Source organism: Carassius auratus, chromosome 43 (assembly GCF_003368295.1).
Source record: "Carassius auratus strain Wakin chromosome 43, ASM336829v1, whole genome shotgun sequence".
NCBI classification, from domain to species: domain Eukaryota; kingdom Metazoa; phylum Chordata; class Actinopteri; order Cypriniformes; family Cyprinidae; genus Carassius; species Carassius auratus.
Genome location: NC_039285.1, coordinates 12,541,278 through 12,565,365, shown reverse-complemented (window position 1 = coordinate 12,565,365; position 24,088 = coordinate 12,541,278). Strand labels below are relative to the sequence as shown.

The following is a 24,088-nucleotide window of genomic DNA, read 5'->3' as shown; positions in this document are numbered from 1 at the left end:
ATCATATATACCAGATTCAGCTGGTTATCTGTACTCCACTAAAGTATGAACAGGAAAATCAATATTTCACCCATCTTTCCATCAGCTTAAGATGGATAGAGGCACTCTGGGCTTCAAGCACACTCGGTGCACACACACACATGTACACGTGTCAGCAATTGAAGTGTAGAGTGTTAATGGATTACACACTGTGTCTCTAGACTGGACTTTAATGAATGATGAATATTATCGCTTTCCAGTTCTGTCAATCATGTTCTCTCTTTGTCTCCCCTCAGATAAACACCGATGCTGTTGTTGGAAAAGCGACTCAGGTGTTCGTAGGAGAACAACACATTAAATCAAAACTGTGCTAGATCTGTCTGCCACAAACTGCCTGAACCATTCCACCATTACCCAGAGTGATTTGCAGGACGATACAGTTTGAAGATAAGGGTATGTTTCAGTCAGCTCAGTAGTAAGTTCACTATCCGAGGAGTCAGACATTTTAAACCTGTTGTATTATCAGAAACATCACTGTGCACTGAGACGTTCACTCCCTAGAAATTTCCAAAACGCACCACAGCAAATGAGAGGCGGCTGATCACCATAATTCTAATTTTTTCTTAAGTCATTAGATGATGATAATATTACAATAATTGTTATTTCGATATAGTTGGACTAACAAAACAATCATTGATGTGCTTTTAGCTCGAAGGAGGGAGGGAATGCAATTGCTTGGTTTTTTGTGGTGGTAAAATACTAATAAATTTTAGCACACACACATAAATTGGGGGCGTTTGTGAAGGTATGTGTTTTCTGCTGTAAAGCAGCAGTGCAGCACCTGTCATATGACGCCAGGGAAAGCACAGCGCTTAGCGGGGGCCATCTGTTTCACACGCACAACACTCTCTGACATCCAAACCCACCAGTTCACACATACACAACGCAGAGCACAGCCTCGCTTCATGAGAGATGACCCCATTATACTGTTTATTTGTGGATCAGTAGAGAGAAAATAGATCTTTTTACCCACAGTACACTGTAAATATGACTTTTCGTTTTACCAGAAAATACTGTTTCAGTCTCTCCAGTTCAAAACGTTACATTTAATTCACTGTTACTTGCAGTTCTACTGGGGGACTTCAACACTCACGTGGGCAGCAACAGTGATACCTGGAGGGGCGTGATTGGGAGGAATGGCCCCCCTGATCTGAACCGGAGTGGTGTTCTGTTATTGGACTTCTGTGCAAGTCACAGTTTGTCCATAACGAACACCATGTTCAAGCATAAGGCTGTCCACCAGTGCACATGGCACCAGGACACCCTAGGCCGGAGGTCGATGAATTTCTAGGTGCAGCCAGGGGCTGGAGGGTGTCCGTTTTGGGGACCACATGATTTCATCTCTGCATTTTTTAGATGATGTTGTCATGTTGGCTTCATCGTGCCAGGATCTTCAGCATGCACTGGGACGGTTTGCAGCCGAGTGTGAAGCGCCTGGTATTGAGAATCAGCACCTCTTAGTCTAAGGCCATGGTTCTCAGCCAGAATAGGGTGGCATGTCCCGTTCAGGTTGGTGGAGAGCTCCTGCCTCAAGTGGAGGAGTTCAAGTATCTTGGAGTCTTGTTCACGGGTGAGGGAAGGATGGAGCGGGAGATTGACAGGTGGATAGGTGCAGCTTCTGCAATGATGCGGTGGATGTACCTGTCTGTCGTGGTATAGAAGGAGCTGAGCTGCAAGGCAAAGCTCTCAATTTACCGGTCGATCTCCTACTCTCACCTATGGTCATGAGCTGTGACCAAAAGGACAAGATCCCGGATACAGGAGGCCAAAATGAGCTTTCTCAGCAGGGTGGCTGGGCGCTCCCTTAGAGATAGGGTGAGGAGCTCTGCCACTCGGGAGGAGCTCAGAGTAGAAACGCTGCTCCTCCACATCGGCTGGCCTGGGAACGCCTCGGTATCCCCTGGAAGCTGGAGGAAGTGTCTAGAGAGAGGGAAGTCTGGGCATCTCTGCTCAGACTGCTGCCCCTGCGACCCGGCCTGGAATAAGCAGGATGGATGGATGGATGGATGGGGTTACTTGCAGAATTTTTTGTAATGCATTGATTAATTGTGATTTCTGAGTGAAAATAGTGTCTATACCAGATTTTGTGTACAATACTATTTTAGTCTTTCTAGTTCAAGTTTGATATGTTACTTGTCACTTCTTTGTAATTATTTGGGAAATTTATTTTAAAAAAAAATAAGTCCTACAGCTATCTTTTTTTCAGTATACAAATAGACATCATAGAGCTTCATGAAGAATCATATTTTAATCATGATGACAATTTCGGCTTCTCTCGAGTAAAATCATCTGCGATATTCACCCAGTGGTTATTTATCCTGAAAATGTTTCATTTTATTGTGCGTTTGTTTTATCTTGCATTGGTAACTAGCTTTAATCGTGCAGCTGCCAGATTTCAAGAGGTTAATTAATCCCTTAATCAGAGTTTTTTTTTATTTGTTTTTTCATAAATTTATACATTTATGAAATTATGTCTAATTATTAATTGTCTATGTCTAATTATGAATTACTACATAGAATTATGTAGTAGACATAAATTATGTCTACTACATAATTCTACAAAAAAAAAAAACGCACAAATGGAAACTGCAGTTAAGTGGTATATGATATTCTGCTCATATAAAAAATATAATACAGCCATTCTGTTTTATTTTTACATCGTCATTCCAGCAAACCATGAGAGTTGATGTTCTCTTGCATAAAAAAAGACAATAATTCTGATTAATAATTTTTTATTATTATTTCTGAGCAAAACAATTTTGATCAACTGTTCATCCATTATCATGCATGCCTATTATGCTAATAAAACAAATGCTTGAAATAATTATCAGAGTTGTATATTAAGTTTTAAATTAAAATTTAATGCAATCAGAGACCCCAGAAAGAGGTAATATTCTCACAGTGAACAATTCAGTCTGTATACCATCTTCCTTTTTTTCATTCTTTTCAGATCAACCCACATCCTAACCAACAGAAAAGACGAGAACAGAGGCAAACATGCTGGCTAACCTGCTCAATGTCCTCCGAAACTTCACAGAGAAGTACGTTCATGATAAATGTTATTTTTATGTTCAAGATGATTATGTTATGGTATATTAAAATGTGCTTGAGGTGCATCCTCTCACTGGAATAATCCTTCTAATGAGTGTTTTTAATTGTTTCTGTGTAACATTGCTCCCGTTTTGCCTCTTAATCGTTTCATCCATATTTATTAACCACGATAAAATGTCTGCTCTTTAAAAACCCGCAAAAAATCTTGATTATATTCCTCTGTGACATAAGGAAATAGTGGCAGCAAGGCGAGAGTCTACAGAGAATTTCTCTTTGAGTCGCTGTTATAATCAAGTGAATAATCTCCTTCCCCACTGTTCCCACAAACATGTTCTCATTCACAGAGTGTAGATTTTAATGTATTTTAATTCCTGCTAAAAGGCTTTGTCTGTAAATAGCCATTTCTGTGCTGGATTAATCTCAGCTATCTGTTTCTGGGTTCTGTGCTGTTCATTACTTTATCCAGTTTTTGGATGTTTGCGTGAGCTCACACTGATTTAAATTGGCAAATTTAATCACATAAAACCCTCATTGGATCCGTCTGCTTCATGCCTGCTCTAAAAACCACTGAAGTAACAAGCTACATTAAGAAATTCGTAAAAAATGTATATTAAATCTCGTGTTTGGCGTCTGATAGAATAAATGTCTATGCTTTTTTTTCATACAAGATACCATACATTGATGATGGGCTGATAGATAGATAGCTGGATAGATAGATAGATGGATGGATGGATGGATGGATTTTTAATCTATCTATAAACATAAAAAAAATCAAAAACAATAAAAATCTGACAGATCCCAAACTTTTGAAAGGTATAAAGTATATGTATATTTCTATATGAGGTCTCGTATGCTGGTCAGGAAGTCATTTGCAACCAAACAAGATGGAGAAATTATGTTTGAAAGTTGCTCTGGTTAATACCCTGGTTGATTCAGTCACATACAATGTTACAGTTATCATAACCCATCTGCCGTGTGTGACAACTGGGTGAAGGAGGAGCAGGAAACAATTGCGAGTTTAACAATTTAATGAGAATTAGACAAACAAACAAGAGTACAAAAACAATGCTGGGAAGACGACAGTCCAAAAAGGTGGGGAGACAGTGAGTAATCCAAATGATGATGGTGAGAAGGCAGCAGGAGAGGATGGCACAGGAACTGCGGGGAATAGAGCCGAAGGTAAGACTTGATGCTTTGTGAAAGTGCAGAGAGTGTATGAGGTTCCGGGGGAAGACACGGACATCCAACGCAAACAACACAGAAACAAAAGACAAGGGTTCAGACATAAAACAACGTTCTCACAAACACAAGACATGAGACAAGCCAGTATATAGGGAGTGTGTAATGAGTCGCAAAACACACAGACTTCACCACAAAGTGCAATCAACCCCCCTCCCCCCCCCCCCCCCCCGGTCTAAGAACTCCTCTTGGAGTTCCCAGAAGGGCCTACCTGCTGATTGTAATCATCAATAAGGGAGTGATCCAATATGTCCCTAGCAGGTACCCAACTCCTCTCCTCCAGACCGTAACCTTCCCAGTACACCAGGTACTGGAATCCTCGTCCCCTCCGTCTCGAGTCCAGAATACGATTAACCGAATAAGTCAGTTCCCCATCTACGAGACGCGGCGACGGGGGAACCGGAGTAAGCGGATTAATACGTGCATAAAACACGGGTTTAATTTTGGACACATGAAAGGCGGGGTGTGTCCTCTTGTACACTGGAGGTAGTTTGATGCGGACTGTCACCGGACTAATGATCTTGATGATAGTAAACGGGCCAATAAATTTGGGAGCTAATTTATTAGATACTGAATGCAGAGGAATGTTACTGGTAGAAAGCCACACCTTTTGACCCACAACATAAACGGGAGGCTTTGACCGGTGGCGATCGGCCTTGGCCCCACTCCCTCACCCGGAGCAGAGTCTCGCGGGCTCTGGTCCAGGTGCGGTGGCACCTCTGGACAAATGCGTGAGCGGAGGGGACCGCGTCCAGTCTGGATCTGAAGAGAACCGCCTTCGAGAACCGGTCCACTACGGTCAAACCAACCGTCATGCCATTAGAGGGTGGGAGGGCAGTAACAAAATCTAGTGCGATGTGGGACCAGGGTCTCGAAGGGACAGACAGCGGTTGAAGGAGCCTAGCAGGAGGTCAGTTAGATGACTTACCACTGGCGCAAACTGAGCAAGCCAAAACTAAATCGCGGATGTCACGAGCCATAAGTGGCCACCAGAATCGTTGTTTAACCAACCCATTAGTTCGACTTATCCCTGGGTGACAAGTCCCGTTAGAACAATGACCCCACTGGACGACTTTGGACCTAAACTCCTCCGGCACAAATAAGCGGTTTGGTGGACAACCGGGCGGAGGCGTTACCCCTTGTAAGGCCGTCTTGGCCTTCGACTCAACCTCCCATACGAGTGCTGAGACCACTAATTTCTCAGGTAAAATACACTCGGGAGTCACCGGGCGGGCGGAGGAATCAAAAAGACATGATAAAGAATCCGGTTTGACATTTTTGGAACCCGGGCGGTATGATAAAGTAAAATCAATGCGACCGAAAAAAAGTGCCCACCGAGCCTGCCTGGAATTGAGTCTTTTGGCAGTTCTAATGTACTCTAAATTCTTATGATCGGTCCAAACAATGAAAGGTACCCCTGAGCCTTCCAGCCAATGACGCCACTCCTCTGAAGCTAATTTGACGGCCAACAACTCTCTGTTACCAATGTCATAATTGCGTTCAGCAAGCAATAATCGATGGGGAAAAAAAACGAAAGGATGTACCTTATCGTCCGAGACAGCACATTGGGACAGCACTGCTCCTACCCCCACCTCTGACGCGTCGACCTCCACCACGAACTGCCGTGTGGGATCATGGGCCACAAGGATGGGAACCGAAACAAAGCGGCTTTTGAGGTTAGTGAACGCAGTCTCAGCTGCGTCCGACCACCTGAACGGAGTACTGGGAGAGGTCAAAGCTGTCAGAGGTGAGGCTAGTTGGCTGAAATTGCGAATGAAACGGCGATAGAAATTGGTGAACCCCAGAAATCGCTGTAGGGCCTTACGGGAATCTGCAGATGGCCAATCTATCACAGCCTTAACCTTGTCAGGGTCCATACGTATTCCCTCGGATGAGACGATATACCCTAGGAAGGGGACAGTCTGTGCATGGAATACGCATTTCTCCGCCTTGACAAAAAACCCATTCTCAAGTAACCTCTGGAGCACTCGTCTGACGTGTTGAACGTGTTCCTGGAGAGATTAAGAAAAAATCAGTACGTCATCCAGGTAAACATATATAAACTGATCTACCATATCTCTCAACACGTTATTCATGAGTGCTTGGAAAACCCCTGGCGAGTTGGAATACCCGAACGGCATCACCAAGTATTTAAAGTGCCCTCTGGGGGTATTAAAGGCGGTTTTCCATTCATCCCCCTTCCTGATGCGGACCAAATGGTAAGCATTACGTAAATCCAATTTTGTGAATACGGATGCTCCCTGTAACCTCTTGAAAGCTGAAGACATGAGTGGCAATGGATAAGTGTTCTTTATCGTAATGTTGTTCAGCTCTCGGTAATCAATACAAGGTCGCAGAGAACCATCCTTCTTACCCACAAAAAAGAATCCCACCCCCGCTGGAGAAGAGGAAGGACGGATGAACTCAGAAGCTAAGGAATCAGAAATTTATTTCTCCATGGCCTCCCTCTCAGGAATGGAAAGAGAGAATAACTTGCCTTTAGGTGGAGACTTACCTGGCACTAAATCTATGGCACAGTCGTAGGGACGATGCGGAGGAAGAGATGCAGCACGGGACTTACTGAACATCTCCTTCAGGTCCAGATACTATGTGGGCACGTTTGGCAATACCATGTTCTCCTTCTGAAAGACAGAAACAGGGACAACAGGACAAGCAGAAACCAGACAAGACTCATGACAACTTTCACTCCACAATGTGACTGTGTTGGAACCCCACTCCACTCGTGGATTATGTTTAATTAACCATGAGTGACAGCTGCTGCTGATGACAATTAATGGAGACGCCCACAAACTAATCAGTGCAGACGCGAAACACACAGAATTCACCACAGTGCAAAACCCAGAGATCACGATTTACCAACCGCGACACCTTGTTGTTCCCCTCTATACCTTAAGGGGGCAGTGAAGCGGTTTTTATCCTTAGACATTAATACATTAAACTGCCGCCACCCACAGGCGGGAAGGAAGTCGACCGGAAGTTGAAGTCGGCCACGTGCCGCCATCTTGTAGCAGAACTTCACTTGCGTTAGCATCCCATTGACCTCCCATTCATTTTGGCGTCACTTTGACAGCGAATAACTTTACATCTGAGGCGTTTAAAGACTCCATTTGTCTATTATTTATTTCTAAAGATAAACAACAATGTATAAAGGGCTCCATTACCTTCTATTTTACGTTATGGCCCCGTAGAAACAGTTTTTGTAAAAATAGGCTAACGATGACGTCATAACCACTCGACTCTCTGTTGCACAGCAGAGAAATTACCATACAGACAGGGGGAGAAGCTCGCAGGCAATTAACTTTATATAGCATACTGGCGTTACATTTTAAAATACTATACAAAATAATTAATCAGAATACTTACTCCTGCTCACTCACGCCAAAGAACTCCCCGCTCAAGCTCGCCGTTTCTGCAAGATTAACGATGGCAGTTTGTCAGGGTTTTGGTAAGGGAGGAACTCAGGTGCAGACAGGAATCGGGTACACACAGGATTTATTTGACAAAAAGGGAAAACAAAAACCCACGAGGGGGAAAACAATACCTAGGGTAAGGACTAAATAACCAAACAAGACAGGGCTGACCAGATAAAGACACTAAACACTAACTATAAACAAACACTCACGGTATACAGGATACAATCACAGTCACAAGTGTGGAACACATCTGAGAAACACATAAGTAACACAATGAACCGACGCAAGACAGAGCACACTAGGAGATCTAAATAGGGGGAACAATTAAGACACGACAGGTGACACAGATAGGACAATCACGGCAAGACTGGGATAATAAGGGGGGCGGGGCAAGGGAACGAGACAACACAAGCACATGGCCCAAAGACAAGGCCATGCGCTTGTACACAAAACAAGGGTCTGTCATGATCCTGCCTCAAGACTAGGAAAAATCAAGGACACGAGGGCAGGATCATGACAGAACCCCTCCCTTAAGGAGCGGCTTCCAGACGCTCCTCAAGGGAACATCAAACACGGGACATGACTGACATGACAGACTGGGACACAGACACAAACCAACAAGACATGACTAATAATAACAAAGGCAAACATGAAAACACAAATGGCAGGGTTAGGGTGACATAACAAAAAAAACAAACAGGGAAGGGGAGGGGGCGGGACCACAAAGTTCATGGGGGACAGACCAGAGCGGGGGGGTGGGGTAGGAATCTTAGGAGGACAGGACGAAGGCTGACGACGGGGGGGTACGGGCAGGTCTGGGTGGTGAGGGGCGGGGAGGGGTCTCGGGACAACTGACAGGGGACATGACAGGAGCAGACAAGGGACGCGGGGCAACACTTACGGGACGCGGGGCAAGACTTACAGGACGCGGGGAGACGACAGCTGGACACGGGGGAACAACATCTACTGGACACGGGGGGACAACATCTACTGGACACGGGGCCACATCAACGGGACACGGGGCCACATCAACAGGACACATGACTACATCGGCAGGACAAGGGGCAACACTCACGGGACACGGGGAGACGACATCTACGGGACACGGGGAGACAACGGCAGGACACTCTGGATTTCTGGGGACAGGGTCTGGGGACAAGACAGGACTGACGGGGACTTCTAGAATCCGGACAAGACTAGACAAATAATCAGAAAAGGCTTTAGCAGCTAGGACAATTGGCATCTCCTTATGAGATGAGACAGACTGTACTAAAGTCTTTGCTGCAGAGTCGGCCGCGGCTCTCTCCTCCGCTCTCACGACTGCAGACTTGAATACGGCTCTCTTCTTTGCCGGCTCGGGCACGCCAGCGCTCCTCGCTGCTGGCTCGGGCACGCTCCTCGCTGCTGGCTCGGGCACGCTCACCGCTGCTGGCTCGGGCACGCTCACCGCTGCTGGCTCGGGCACGCTCACCGCTGCTGGCTCGGGCACGCTCACCGCTGCTGGCTCGGGCACGCTCACCGCTGCTGGCTCGGGCACGCTCACCGCTGCTGGCTCGGGCACGCCCACCGCTGCTGGCTCGGGCACGCCCACCGCTGCTGGCTCGGGCACGCCCACCGCTGCTGGCTCGGGCACGCCCACCGCTGCTGGCTCGGGCACGCCAGCTCTCGACGCTGCTGGCACGGGCACGCCAGCTCTCGACGCTGCTGGCACGGGCACGCCAGCTCTCGACGCTGCTGGCACGGGCACGCCAGCTCTCGACGCTGCTGGCACGGGCACGCCAGCTCTCAACGCTGCTGGCACGGGCATCCAGCATTGCCTCCTGTCCGCTGAGTTCCATTCTGGTCGGTTCATTCTGTCAGGGTTTTGGTAAGGGAGGAACTCAGGTGCAGACAGGAATCGGGTACACACATGATTTATTTGACAAAAAGGGAAAACAAAAACCCACGAGGGGGAAAACAATACCTAGGGTAAGGACTAAATAACCAAACAAGACAGGGCTGACCAGATAAAGACACTAAACACTAACTATAAACAAACACTCACGGTATACAGGATACAATCACAGTCACAAGTGTGGAACACATCTGAGAAACACATAAGTAACACAATGAACCGACGCAAGACAGAGCACACTAGGAGATCTAAATAGGGGGAACAATTAAGACACGACAGGTGACACAGATAGGACAATCACGGCAAGACTGGGATAATAAGGGGGGCGGGGCAAGGGAACGAGACAACACAAGCACATGGCCCAAAGACAAGGCCATGCGCTTGTACACAAAACAAGGGTCTGTCATGATCCTGCCTCAAGACTAGGAAAAATCAAGGACACGAGGGCAGGATCATGACACAGTTTGCACGCACAGCTACTAGAAGGTTACATCTGTCAGACAGGTTGCTGATGTCATCAAGCTTAGTTTCAGTCTGCGTGTCAGAAACTAAAAATAGCTAAAAATGGGCTTCACTTGTCTCAATTGAGTTCCAATGGGGTCGCTGTGTCCATTTCTTTTACTGTCTATGGCCACCCATCATGGTAGAGGTGTAATAGCGGAGTGGGTGCAGAGAGAGAGAGAGATGAGAATGAAAAGGCCAGCACTTCTGTGTGCCGCAGAGATACGCCATAGACAGTGGCGGGTGGGGGACAGTAGAACCTGTAGTGGCTGACTGGGTGCTGAGTGTGCAGGTGTAAAAGAACAAGTTGTTTTTTATCGTATATGCCAATGCATCCGTGTATGTAACTGCAGCCTTCAGTTTGAGAGATGGCTGAAATTAAATAAATAATGTATATGTTGTTGTGTAGTAGGATGGGTGGGAGGCAGAATGTTTCGTATTCGTTTCTGTAATCAAGCATAAGACAAATCTCAAGTGTTCTGTCTCTAAATGCCATATTATGAATTAATTTATGTTGCTTCATCAGAAGTGTTTGTATGTTGGGAAAAGATGAGATCACTTATGTTGCTGCCAACTTGCAAGACTTTCTATATTGTATATATTTCTATAATGCAATGAAGGTCCTGAAGGCTGCAAGAGTTTGTGAATGGGATGCAAAGGACAAAATATAAGTGTGTGTGTATAGATAATTAATGAGGGTCGGTGGAGGGGGCCAATCTTCACTCTGATTGGGGTCAGAAAAGTAATGAAGAGATGCTCTCATTAGTGTGTGCTCATGGATATGAGTGTTTGGAGGACTTTGTGCATGTGTGTAATCAGCCTTATGTCCGCTGCGTTAGCTCAGTCACATGTGCATGCATGGAGGGGGTCAGGAAGTGAATCTGCATAATGCAGCAAATAAATCCACACTGAGTGAACATTATTAGACTGCACTCTGCTGTGAACTTAAGCTAAAGTTTGAAAGTCTGTGTCGAGAGTCCACAGGTGTGTACCAATGAAAGGGTATTCAAAGCTGTGTCTGAAATTGCTTCCTAGCTCCTATAGAGTGCATTATATAATGACCATCTTGCTGTGTTGTAGTGTTTTTAATAGCTAAATTATTATTTTTTTTTTTTTTTCAGAAACTGCTTCAAATTTTACCTTCTTTTGTAGCATACCGTCCTACGGCGCCCCTGCTGTTTGCACAACAAGTGCTTATTTGATTATGGGATGCTATTATTTTGCTCTATACCATCCAGCCATGTTTGAGACTCCAGCAGATGTGTATCTGAGATCATCAGACCTGATTACAACAAACAAATGGAGCCCGCAGGACTCGCCAAATCCCCCTCTCAGTTTTCCTCTTCTCCTCCTCCTTTGTAATTCTTTGGCCCTTGCTGTGTAGGCTTGAAGCTAGTCTTTGTGTTTTCCATTTTATCTGTGATGTTATGTGTTTATTGATTGGCCAGTAGCGTCTAGACCTGAATTGATTGAGGTCTTTTATGTCTCCATAGTGGGGTTATATTGGAGCAGCATGACTGGTAATGATATTAGCTGGGGTTTAGTTTTGCGAACACTACCACGCATACAAACACACACGCATACAAGCAAACACAAAGAAACGTCGACTCTTGCTCATGATGCTCCAACAAGAGCTTTGGCAGGAGGCGATCAGATGTCTGGCAGATCCTGCAGAGGTCATTTGTGCTGGCCTGCAATGACTGTCGATTAATACTTTGAGTGGTCTGCTGGCCTGATTCCTGGTCAACAGATAGAGTCTGGAGAGGGTAAAGATGCTCTGAGAGATCATTAATGGTAAACAAAAGAATTTGTGATGTTTCTTCAAATTGTAATAACTTACTCTGCCAAATTTCTTTTTTCAAGGATGTTACTTGAGGCCAAGCAAAACGTAATACCATAATTGCAACATAGGCTCATTGTAAAAACTTTTCCATTACCTAAATTTTCTCAAAACTCTAAAAACACTTACCTTTAAAGTACATACAATTCACTGTAGTTTCCAGACTAGTCAAATCAAGACTAGTGGCAGTGAAAAAAAAAAAAAAACTTTCTACTAATGTTTTGCTTTTCAGATGAAGTAACCTTGCTTGGTAACACACCTTCGCAGCTTTTGACGTGGATGCACATTAAACCTTAAAGGGGGGGTGAAATGCTATTTCATGCATACTGAGTTTTTTACACTGTTAAAGAGTTGGATTCCCATGCTAAACATGGACAAAGTTTCAAAAATTAAGTTGTACATTTGAAGGAGTATTTTTGTTCCCGAAATACTCCTTCCGGTTTGTCACAAGTTTCGGAAAGTTTTTTTCGAAAATGGGTCTGTGTGACGTTAGATGGAGCGGAATTTCCTTATATGGGTCCTGACGCACTTCTGCCGGAAGAGCGCGCGCTCCCGTATAGCGAGGCTGAGCAGCACAGACATTTCACTGATCAGAGCGATTCACTGATCAGAGTGAGAGCGTCGCGAAAAGTCACAAAAGAAGTGTGTTTTTGGTTGCCAGGGCAAGACAACCCTGCACAGATTACCAAAGAAACAGCATTAAGGGACCAGTGGATGGAGTTTATTTTTACAGAGCATCAACGGAGTTGTGCAAGTGTTTTTGTTTGTTCCCTGCATTTCGAAGATGCTTGTTCACAAGGCCCAGTTTGACGACGGATTTGCGTATCGTTTATTTCTTAAGGATGATGCAATCCCAAGGAAAAAGGGTCACGATCGTGTGTTGGAACCGCAGGCGGTGAGTAAAACTGCTTCAAATATCTCTGCCTCCTTGTTAGTGCGTCCCCTCCCATGCCGAGACCCGGGTTCGAGCCCCGCTCGGAGCGAGTCGTTGCTGCTGCTGCTCTCGTTCAGTTTCAGCCTCTGGATCTGATTCTGGATCATAAATAAACGGCTGAATCTGACTGTAAGCCATGGTTTGTTTTGGATGATGGTTTTTCCCTCACGGTAATGTCACAGCTTCCACATGCTCAACGCAAAAGCCTATTCGCGCTCGTGATTCTTTAGCTCCGCCCACCCGTCACGCCTCCAGTCGGTCGTGTTTTTCCGGCAAAAATCGGTACAGACTATCTTTCTCTTATGAATATAATAAAACTGAAGACTTTTTGGATTTATGAAGGATGCAGTACTACTCTATAGGTACTCAAGATTAACAGGAGATTGAGTTAAAACAAGCATTTCACCCCCCCCCTGTAACATACCTTCTGCTTTTTTAAATTTTTTTGTCTCAAATCTACTCTGTGCTTGTTGTTGCTGTTCACAGCACTGATTCTTCCTCTCCTCCCTCACTTTCTCTCGCTCTCTGTTTCTTGTTCTCTCTCTGGTCAGCAAGATAAACTCATGAAACACAATTTGAATTTTAATCCGCAACAGTAATGCTTGCATGCTTTACTCGCAGTCAGGCTTTGGCAAGTAAAGAAAGAGAGAGACATAGAGCAGGGACTCTAACTGTCAACCATGCAAAATGAACACAATGGGCATCGTATAAGCGGTTTTTCACAAAAACACACAATGGTAAACTCCAATACAAATAAACAACAACAAGAAGAGATGGAAAGAGCTCATGAAGAGGAGGTTCCAGCAGATTAAATCTATTGCTTCTTTCATATTACTTTATTGGCTTTTTTTTTGTGGTCTGGATAATTTCATGCTGCCAGATCACCAGGTAAAGAGTTTCCCCTACTGGCACAGCAACCTGCATGCCATTTTAATAAATGATAGAGGGCCCTAAAGCCCAGGATCAGGCCAGCGAGGGACATGCACTTGGATCAAAGAGGGAGTTCAGGGAGGAAGTAAAGGCAATGTGGGTACAGTAGAAATTGATGTGCTATTTTTAGACTCACTCCTGATTGGCCATGTGTGACATCTGCTGATCATTGTCTGTTAATATCAGTGCTCTCAACTTATGAGGTGAGACATCAAGTGATATATTAGAAGAGAGAAACACTGCTCTTACAAGTGCACTAAGTCATGTTTTCCCCATAAAGACACATTTTACACAAAACTAAAGTTAACGGCAGCCATTGACTTCCAGTATAAAAATAAAAAACTATGGAAGTCAATGGCAACGTCAACTGTTTGGTTTAAAATGTCTTATTTTGTGTTCAACATCAGAAAGAATCTCATAAAGGTTTGGAACAACATGAGGGTGAGTTAATTAGGATAGAATAAAAATTTGCAGGTGAACTATTTATTTAAATCAAAATATACTGTATATTTACTTGAAGTGCAAAATAAAAATACTGTAGTTAAAGACTTGTTTTCTGAGAATTCCACAGAGTAAAGTAAGGTAAAGCTAAAACCAAAAACAAATGTCTGTCAATAACTTATGTAAATTTGTTTTCGTTGATTTTTCTGAGCTTATACATTGGTAGATATTTTAGTTTTAACCATGATCAGTTTCTCAGAAAAAAAAAAAGACTTCTTAACTTGTCATTTTGGTGCTTAATGTAATCATGATTTAAGAAACTTTAGACATTTGCACTGGAAAACAGGAAAAAAAATATTGATGAATAAAAAAATATTTTTTGCAGTGTGATCAGAAGGTTTTTTATGAATTAATGGATCAATCCGCTAAATGTTGTGTTTTGTTGCTAATGCAGCTCATGTTCTGCTCCTTAGACAATTAGATTCAGAGAACATACTGGCATATTCTGTTCCCAGTCTTTAAATGTTCTTCTTTAAATGTCTTAAATTGACCTTCATAAAACCTGATGTGCACTCACATGAGATGAAGATTCCAGTTCTATTATTAGCTAAAACCATTAAAGCCACATAAGAGTATAAAGGTGGTAATTTTTTTCATTGGAGTTCCTATGGAGGCCATTTGTGCCATGACAGAAACTAAATCTCTCACTTTCCCCGCTCTCTTTCTGCTCATTTGATCCCGGTTACCTGCTGTTTTCATTCCAGTGTTTAATTTATAATTGATTTAAAAGGCAATCATACATAATTCATTTCTGTTTGCTAATGAGGCCTAAAAGAAATTGACAGATCCAGTTGAGTTTTACTTTTCTACTGGCACACAGTTAATTGACACTCTCAGTGAATATCAGCTCAGGTCTGGACCCTGTTTTATTATTGATAATAATCGATCAACTTTGATACAGACAGACACGTTTGGGTGATTGCAACTTCAGCATAACAGTGTTGCATTATTGTGGTCAAACATCTATCTCTCTCTCTCTCTCTCCTTCATTAAGTGTTTCTTCTCCTCTTTTTCAATCATTCAGAGTCATTATTGCTTAAATGCACATAATTAATGTAGTAAGTAATATGATAATATAGTAAGGTTTTTTATATGTGTGTGTGTGTATTATGGATTAAAATCTTTCAGATATGTAATGTTTCTCATATTTTAGTCAGTAAAGGTTTTCGCTAATGCTTGAAATGGCAGCAGTTGTTTTTATGTGTGTAATTGTGATTGAATGTTCGTGGATATGATTGATTTTATATATCTGCCAAGTTGCACAATATTTGGGTAAATGTCAGTAGCAGGTTGATTATTTTACAGTGAACTGACATGTTCATTATGGGAATTAGTCCTTGGAGAGGTGATGAGACTTTACATATTACAATTGATCATCTATAGAACATTGATCTACTACTATAGAATTCAATATGAGGGATTAAGGCAGAAGAAACTGTTATTTCTAAATACTAGAACAACTAAAAAAAACTAACGCATGCTGTTGGCTGTGTTTTGCCACACTGCATATCCTTCCAGAGCATCCCAACATTAGGAAAGAGAGCCTGAAGTTTATTTTTAACAAGGTCCCCAATCGTTTCAGCCCGACCTTAATTGTTTGTGCAGCACATTTCAGCACGGATTGTTTTGTGGACCTGTCACAGTGTAATGCAGGCTTTGCATTGGAATGTCTCTTATGAGAGTCGTTAGCACACTATATGTGATCCATTAAAAGACATACGTAGTTGCTTGAGCTCTGTGGTGTCCATAAAGGACACTCCATTGATTTCCCTCATTCCCTTATTAGCTTGCCTCAGAGAGGGACGGTTGTTGAAGCATGGGGCAGTGCCAACTACACTTGATCCAACAGCAAACCTAATGTGTGAGAACAGCAGTGTGCAAAAAGTATAAAGTGATTGGAGAAGTCCAGAAGTGTTGTTTCTTCATGGGATTAGATTTTGAGAAATTTAGCATTACTTGCTCATCAATGGATTATCTGCAGTGAATAGGTGCCATCAGAAACAGCTGATAAAGACATCACAATAATCCACAAGTAATCTACACCACTCCAGTCCATCAGTTAATGTCTTGTGAAGCCAAAGACTCTCGTTCTGACGGCACCCATTCACTGCAGAGGATCCACTGGTAAGCATTTGATGTAATGCTTAATTTCTCCAAATCTGTCCCATGAAGAAACAAACTCAGACCTGAGGGTGGAGTAATTTTCAGCATCACCACCCCACAGGTCACCTATTCCTGTACAAATAAACCAAATGCATGGATAAACTGTTCATCAAATGCATGCATTTAGATAAATAAAATTCATGCGGATTTTAAAGCTTGAAGTGTGTTTTTGCTTTAACATTATGCAGTCTCTGTGTCTTCCTGTGGAAAACTGATATAGGTGTGGGTGTGCAGTCTGTGCCAGTGTAATCTAGTGCGTTCTCACACTAGCCAGCAGGACCACAGGAGCTGGCATCTCAGAACTGTTGCAGTGCCAACTAGTAAAGCATTTAGTTGAAGTAACAGTATATTTCACTATAGATATTAATTTTTTTATAGAAAATCATTTATTTTTAGCTGAAACTGTGGTCTCTGGTGATTCATAAAATGCAAGTCAAGCGCTACTGGTAACTTGAGAAACAAAAACTGCAACATATACCCATAGCTCCTGATGAAACATTGAGGTCTTGTGAAGCGAAACAATAGGTCTGTGCAAGAAACTGAACCTTATTTACAACATTATTACTTTGCAATCCAGAGCATCTGGAGTGATGTCTGGTTTGAGAGTGAATCATTCTTTAGAACCAGTTCTTTTCAGTGATCTGAATCAATAGAACTGAACTGAACCGAACCGTCTGAAACAGTTTGCAGCTTGAGCAACACAAATCAGTTACTCAATCAAAACTCACTTTCAGATGCTGACTGTAACTCAGACTGGAAACAAGCCAAATACCTGTGCAGATGATCCTACGCTGCTGGTTTTCAATGAGCTGAGCAGACAGTTCTGATTTGGACTGAAGATCGGTGGGCTGCTGATTTGTGCATGTATGAACAGAGCACCTTAATGAAAGGGGCAAAATTAAAGTTTTTATGGTTTCTGTTTATGGAAAAAACTGAGCTGATGAAGATTAGTTTGTTCCTGTTTTAAACCTGTAAAACTTCCACGTTTCCAACCATCATTGGGTATTTTAATACTATAATTGTGTATACGTTATGTCATTGTGTTTTTAGGTAAATGAACTGTTGAATCAGTTATTTGAATCAGTTTTATTAAAAACGAACCAGTTTGAAAAGAATCAGATTTCTGAGTTTGACTGAGGCTCTGGATTACAGGTAATAATGTTGTAAATAATGTTCAGTTTCTTGCACAGAGCCATTGTTTCGCTTTCTTAAAGGGATAGTTAACCTTCAAATTAAATTTTGGTATGTTTTATCTTACCTCAAGGACATCCAAGATGTAGGTGTCTTTGTTTCTGCAGTAGTTCCCATTTTGATATTTTTAGGACAAACCGTTCTTGTCTGCGACTCATATAATGCAGGTCTATGGTCCCCACCTCAAAGAGCCGGCACAGAGGAGTCCGAATTAAACAATTACCCATTGTGAGTACACATTGATGACCTGAGACATGAAATGAGCTGTTTGTGTAAGAAAACGCACAGTATTTATAAAGTTTTTACCTCCTGTACACATCCAACTGATCTAAGGGCGCATGTATTGTTCCATGTTCGTTTGTATACCGTATATAGTCGAAGTCTTCTCCAGTTTTTGTGTATCTCTGTGGCAGAATTACAGCGCCACATGCTGGTCTGGCATGTATACTACATAATTTTGTGTCATTTTTGTGTTTTCTTGTGGATGAAGATATTTCCCTTGAGACAAGGGGAAAAAAAGATTGGACAGGGAAAGCTCTGGCTTCGTGTGGACGTAGCCTAAGGCTCCATCTAAAAATCATCTTTAAGTTTCTGTTGAGGAATGGATGGCCTGAGGGCGAGTAAATTAACAGTAAGTTTTCATTTTTGGGTGAACTATCCCTTTGTCTCTTAAACCCCAACTATGCAGACCAAAAGTTAACAGTGAGGAGGAACACACTAGTAATAGGTAATGATAAAGGGACAGATTTTTTAGAATAGAAATGAACAGAAGTTGTTTATGAGAAAGGTATTCTGTTTAACATTTGATGTGTACGATTTTATTTGAAAAGACATTTTCCCGCTGTTGTGTCAGCCTCGTGGTGTTGTTTTTACTCCCATTATAATGATGTGCAATTCAGTCCCATTTGCACAGATCATTAGAACTGCTTCTATATTCCAGGAATGATTGTGGCCGTCTGTGCATCATTATTATTAACAGTAAATTATGCCTCTTTTGTATATGATAATGTCCTCTGATATGCCAGTCAGCTATGCCTCAGCTCTAATCCTGATCCATAATTGTTGCACGTATTGCCCTGCCATGCAGGTCGACTGGCATTAAGGAGCGTTAATTGAATTGAGGAGGCCAAACACCTGGTATTCCATTTGGTCTGCATGTAAATTAAGGAACATAATTAAGTTGTCTGAAGCATCCGTTGGACTAATTACAAACCTGAGTAATCCCTCTGGTTTGGATGACTACACACACACACAAAACAAACAAATATACACAAACATTAACAGATATAGGAAATGAGATATAAATAATACAAAAATATAAAAAGGTGTTTGTTTCTTAGCAATATACAGGTTCTAGATCATGAATTCATGAATGGATGAAAAGGAGTGAAGATTTAAAGGACCTGACACAATGAATATTGATATGCCATATCTGAATGTAAATAAATATTTGAGAGCTACAGTGGAGGGAGAGATTTTAAATGAATATGTATTAAAGTTGATGTCAATTGAAAATGCAAAAATTCAATTGACTTAGAAATTGCTAGTAAATTTCACAAATATTTATGAAGAAGCATCAAGTAACACATTAAATAAAATTAAAATTTTTGAAGTAGAAATTCCAAAATACGGTTAAAAAATACTGTCTCATAACCAGCGACTCTTTGTCGCACAGTAGAGGAATTACGGTATGGACAGAAGGAGAAGCTCGTAGGCAATCTTTTACTGTCTATGAGGCTATCGGGGGACGTGGAGGCATAAAGTCAAGGGAGATAATTTATCAGAATACTTACCAAAATTAGTTCCTGTTCACACTCGCCTTCTCTGCAAGATTCGGTGGGTGATTCAGATTTCTCTTGGCACAGTGATCAGAGGACTTACAGGTTGCTCTCGTGAGATCTACGTCATCAAGCTCAGTTTGAGTCTGCGCAGTACGCTCGACCCCCAGGAAGTGAGTGCTTCTAAATGACTTCACTTATCTCCGTTGAATCCAACGGGGTCGTTGTGTCCATTTCTTTTACTGTCTATGGTCTCAAGTCGGACAAAATTTCGAACCAGCATGCACTGCTTCAAGTCAGATTGCGATTGGTTTGTGTAGTGCTCATGAAGTCGAACGCACATGTTGTTTTCATTGTAGAAAGAAAACTGTAACTGCCTGTGTGAAGAGACTGTTTATGAATTATTGGGATTATAAAACAATGAGTGAATTGATTTTTACCATTATAAACTGGTTGTTTTCACTCACTGCGGCCACACTGAACTGTGTTCAAACACCTTATAAAAGTGATTTTTGCATTCAATGGGACCTTTAAAATAAATGAGCACATTTCACTAATAATATTAAATTCATTGCATCATAGATTCAATAATTTATCAGATTTTACATTATACAGGTAAATTTCATTAAAGAGATCAAGCCTTAAAAACTATTCAAAAATATTGAGTGTAATATTGTCACCATATTTTTTAAGTAGATAGCACATGACAATTTGTACAGTGTTCTTTTCAAAAACATACTCCAGAAATCTTGTAATTTATAACTTCAAAAATAATTTTCAACAGTGCTATCTCACATGTGCGTTTGAGTTAAAAATAAAGCAGTGGCGTGTGATTATCATAATCAGCAATGCAGGTACCATGTGAATTACGAGAGGGAGCTGATGTGCAGGGGACACATACGCACTTATAAATCCCCACGATTAGAATAACAGCAGCCAGACTCTCAGTAATTATACTGATCAACTATCCCATTAACACTAATTACACCCACGTGGGCCAAACCTTGTGTGCCTCCTCCAATAACTCTGCTGTTTGTGCTCGTACTCTATTGGAGAGAGGTGTGTGCTGGATGTACTCTTGACAAAGGGCACTCGCTGTCTTTGATGATGTGATAAAAGGCCCTGCTTATCTGTCTGTGGGATTAGGTGGAAATATCTGTCAATTGAATTTTGTTCTCCAGCTGTATCGTAATAGACACACACACACACAGACACACACACACACACACACACCATTGCATCTCCTGCATCTGTAAACACACTCAAATGCGTCCCTCCTAATTAGATGACAGACTCCTGTCTTTATGGCATTAAGAAAACACTGGGAATTAGCATATCATTAAAGTGACACATTAAATTTGCATAACTTCAATGCAGGCTGGGTGTGTACACTCGTCATAAAACAGTACTCATCTGTATATACGTCACACGGCCTGTCCTTTCCCAAGAGTCCCATAGGTGCTTATAGCCATGCCACCTATATCCCATACATATCTCAGTCGGTGTCACATCCCGTCTTTCTAATGTCCTCCTCCTCTGTCTCTTCTCCTATATGGCTGTACTTGCGTTTCTTTTCTTCTGTCTCTGTGTACAGTGGATACTCTTGGTTGATTTCCATAGACCTCTATCTTTCTCTCTTTTCTGAGTGTCTCGTTTTCACTTATTTCATCAAAGCAGGCTCCTTTACAGTCTTTCGTTTTGGGAAAAGGCTCAAGTGCTTCTCATCTCTGTCTTGACTGATTTCCTGAAGTTTTTAGGCTGAAGTTGTTTAGTATTGTTTTGCCGTCAGTGTTATTTTGCTCCTCACTTTATCATCTACACATCATCGTGGCAAAAGTCTTGATAACACTTTGTAATGTCCAGTCCAATACTTTTTCATGATGAAATACCAGTACAGTTTTTGATCAGTTTAGAATATCACTACCTCATTAACTTGCTAACTGCAGAAGTTAGCACAAGTGTGTGTGTGTGTGTGTGTGCGTGCGTGCGTGTGTGTGTGTGTGTACATACTGAAGTCTCTTAAGCTGATCAAGACTGCATTTATTTTTATCAAAATTAAAAACAGTAATATTGTGAAATATTATTACAGTTTTAAATAGCTGTTTTCTATCTTAATTTATTTTAAAAAATGTATTTTTTTCCTGTGATAAAATCTGTATTTTCAGCATTATTCCTCCAGTCTTCAGTGTCACATGATCCTTCAGAAATCATTCTAATATTTTGATTTGCTGCTCAAGAAACATTTCTTATTATTATCAATGTTGAAAACAGTTTTTTTTAAACCGTGATAAACTATTATTACAAAAAGAAGAAGAAGAAGAGGAAGAAATTAATACTCTTGTTCAACATTCAAATTAACAGTGATTCTTGTGAAAATCTTAAACACAACAACATTTTTAAAAAAACAAATAAGTACTGTATGAGAGTTTCAATGTACGTAAAATCTTATGAACAATACATTTTGTTACTATATATAAATATTTACACATAAGTAGGGGTTGAATGCAGAGTATCAGACTTCTATCAGGCTTATATCCGATTTGACAAAAAAGTCTATATCATACCAGTATAACAATGAGCTTTGGTACATACCTACTGAAATTTCTACTTAATGAGAAAGAAAAATTTATAAAGATGACGCAGGATTGTGTGTACATGTTGTAACCCTCAGGCCGGCTCTCTCTGCTCTCATCAAAGTCACAGTGACAGCTGTCAGTTGCCATCATGAGCCCAGCAGGGACAGTTCTAGATAATTCATGTTAAACAGATGGATGAGAGCGAGAGAGAGAGAGGTCAGAGTCACACCGTCTGCTGCCTGTACCACAAAGCCGGGTTAGCTGGCTGGCCAGGCAAGTTTAAGTTTATTTTGCACAAATCCTGGGAGTTTTAGGTACCATGAAAGTGGCTTGGCTTTCAGCAGCATTCATTGCCATAGTAACTTGCTCCAGGGCAGGTTATGTTCTGGGTAATAGATCTCAAATTCAAATTGGGCCAATCAGATGTGAGCAAAATGACACACATCTGATGCAAAAAAGTCACTCCCCCAGTTTCTCTTCCTCCAAATTAAAGGTCACTACAGTATATAGCAATTTTAGTTGAACAATTATTGTAAAGCATTTATTTTAAATGAATATTAATATATACAGATCATATTTAATATACATAAGCTGTGGAATCAATCGATAATACTTTAAAAATAACTACATATGACCTTACATGTTCGAGTCACTTTCGCTTTTTATTATCTAACTTGACAAGTTTCACTTGTGACTGCACTAATAGAACAAGATCATTTCTTTTATTTGTCCTCTTTCATAAACTAGTGCTTTTTTTTCAGTGAAAATGCATTTAAATTCCAAATATTCTTCAATCTGCAACATGCTGTTTCAGTGTTTGGCCAATAACACTCTTATCAGTAAATCAAACCAGATGTGTTCAGAATGGTGTCAGTACAGGCTCTGATAAAACATCTGCTGCTTCTATGCCTTCTGCGTAATTTATATTAGAAAATAAAACTGTCACCAGTAATGTCATAATAGCGCATCCCTAAAGAGACAGATTTTCCGGCAGCTTTTATTGCAGAGTATAGGAATAGTTCACGCAGAATAAAAAAAATCTTCTGAATATTTATAAAGATATAGATGAGTTTGTTTCTTCTTGGGAACAGACTTAGAGAGATTTAGCATTTCATCACTTGCTCACCAGTGGATGCTCTGCAGTGAATGGGTGCCGTCACAATGAAAGTACAAACAGCTGATATGTAAAAACATCTCTTTTTATTATCAATGTTGAAAACAGTTGTGATATAAAATATAATAGTTTTTTTTTTTTTTTACTTATTTGTTTTGAATGTAATATTCATCAAATAATACTGAAAAAAAGTATCATGGTTTCCAAAAAAAGCTAAGCATCAAAAACTTTTTCAAAAACTACATTGACAATATAGGCCAATAAAAACCATTATAAATAACTGAACACCAATAAAAGTCAAATTATCTTTAACTTTATCATCACTGGAATAAATTACATTTTAAAAGATATTGAAATAGAAAAATGTTAAAATGTCACATGTTAAAAATATGTCATGATATCTCAATTTTTTGTTTTTCATCAAACAAATGAAGCCTTGGTGATCATAAGAGCCTTAAGAATATAGAAAAATCATTCTAGAAACGTTTGATCATTAGTAGGTACAGTCTCCATTTTCCACAAGTTGATATGATTCTTTAGGGCAGGGGTATCAAACTCAATTCCTGGAGGGCCGGAGCCCTGTAGAGTTTAGATTCAACTCTAATTAAACACATCTGATCCAACTAATCAAGTCCTTCAGGCTTATTTGATAACTACATGGTATGTGTGTTCAGAATCAGAATCCGAATGAGCTTTATTGCCAGGTATGTTTACACATACGAGGAATTTGTTTTCGTGACAGAAGCTCCGCAGTACAACAGAATGACAGCGACAGAACATAAAACACATAATAAAAGAATAAAAAATACAAATAAGTAGATAGTGAATGACAATATACAAATTTACAATTGTAGGCAGGTATATTACAAAATGCAGTTATGTATGTACATGTGTATTATGTGC

At 41.2% G+C, this 24,088-nt stretch overlaps 1 protein-coding gene across 3 annotated transcripts in view; it reads left to right on the top strand.

The window, feature by feature from the left end:
- Positions 1 to 354: 354 nt before the first annotated feature.
- LOC113061734 (A-kinase anchor protein SPHKAP) overlaps positions 355 to 24,088 on the top strand; it is a 77,358-nt gene continuing 53,624 nt past the window's right edge. For all 3 annotated transcript variants that reach the window (XM_026231126.1, XM_026231124.1, XM_026231122.1), the window contains exons 1-2: positions 355 to 432; positions 2,990 to 3,080. In XM_026231126.1, coding sequence (XP_026086911.1) covers positions 3,037 to 3,080 — 44 coding nt within the window. In that variant the 5' untranslated portion in view covers positions 355 to 432; positions 2,990 to 3,036. The remainder of the gene's footprint in view (positions 433 to 2,989; positions 3,081 to 24,088) is intronic.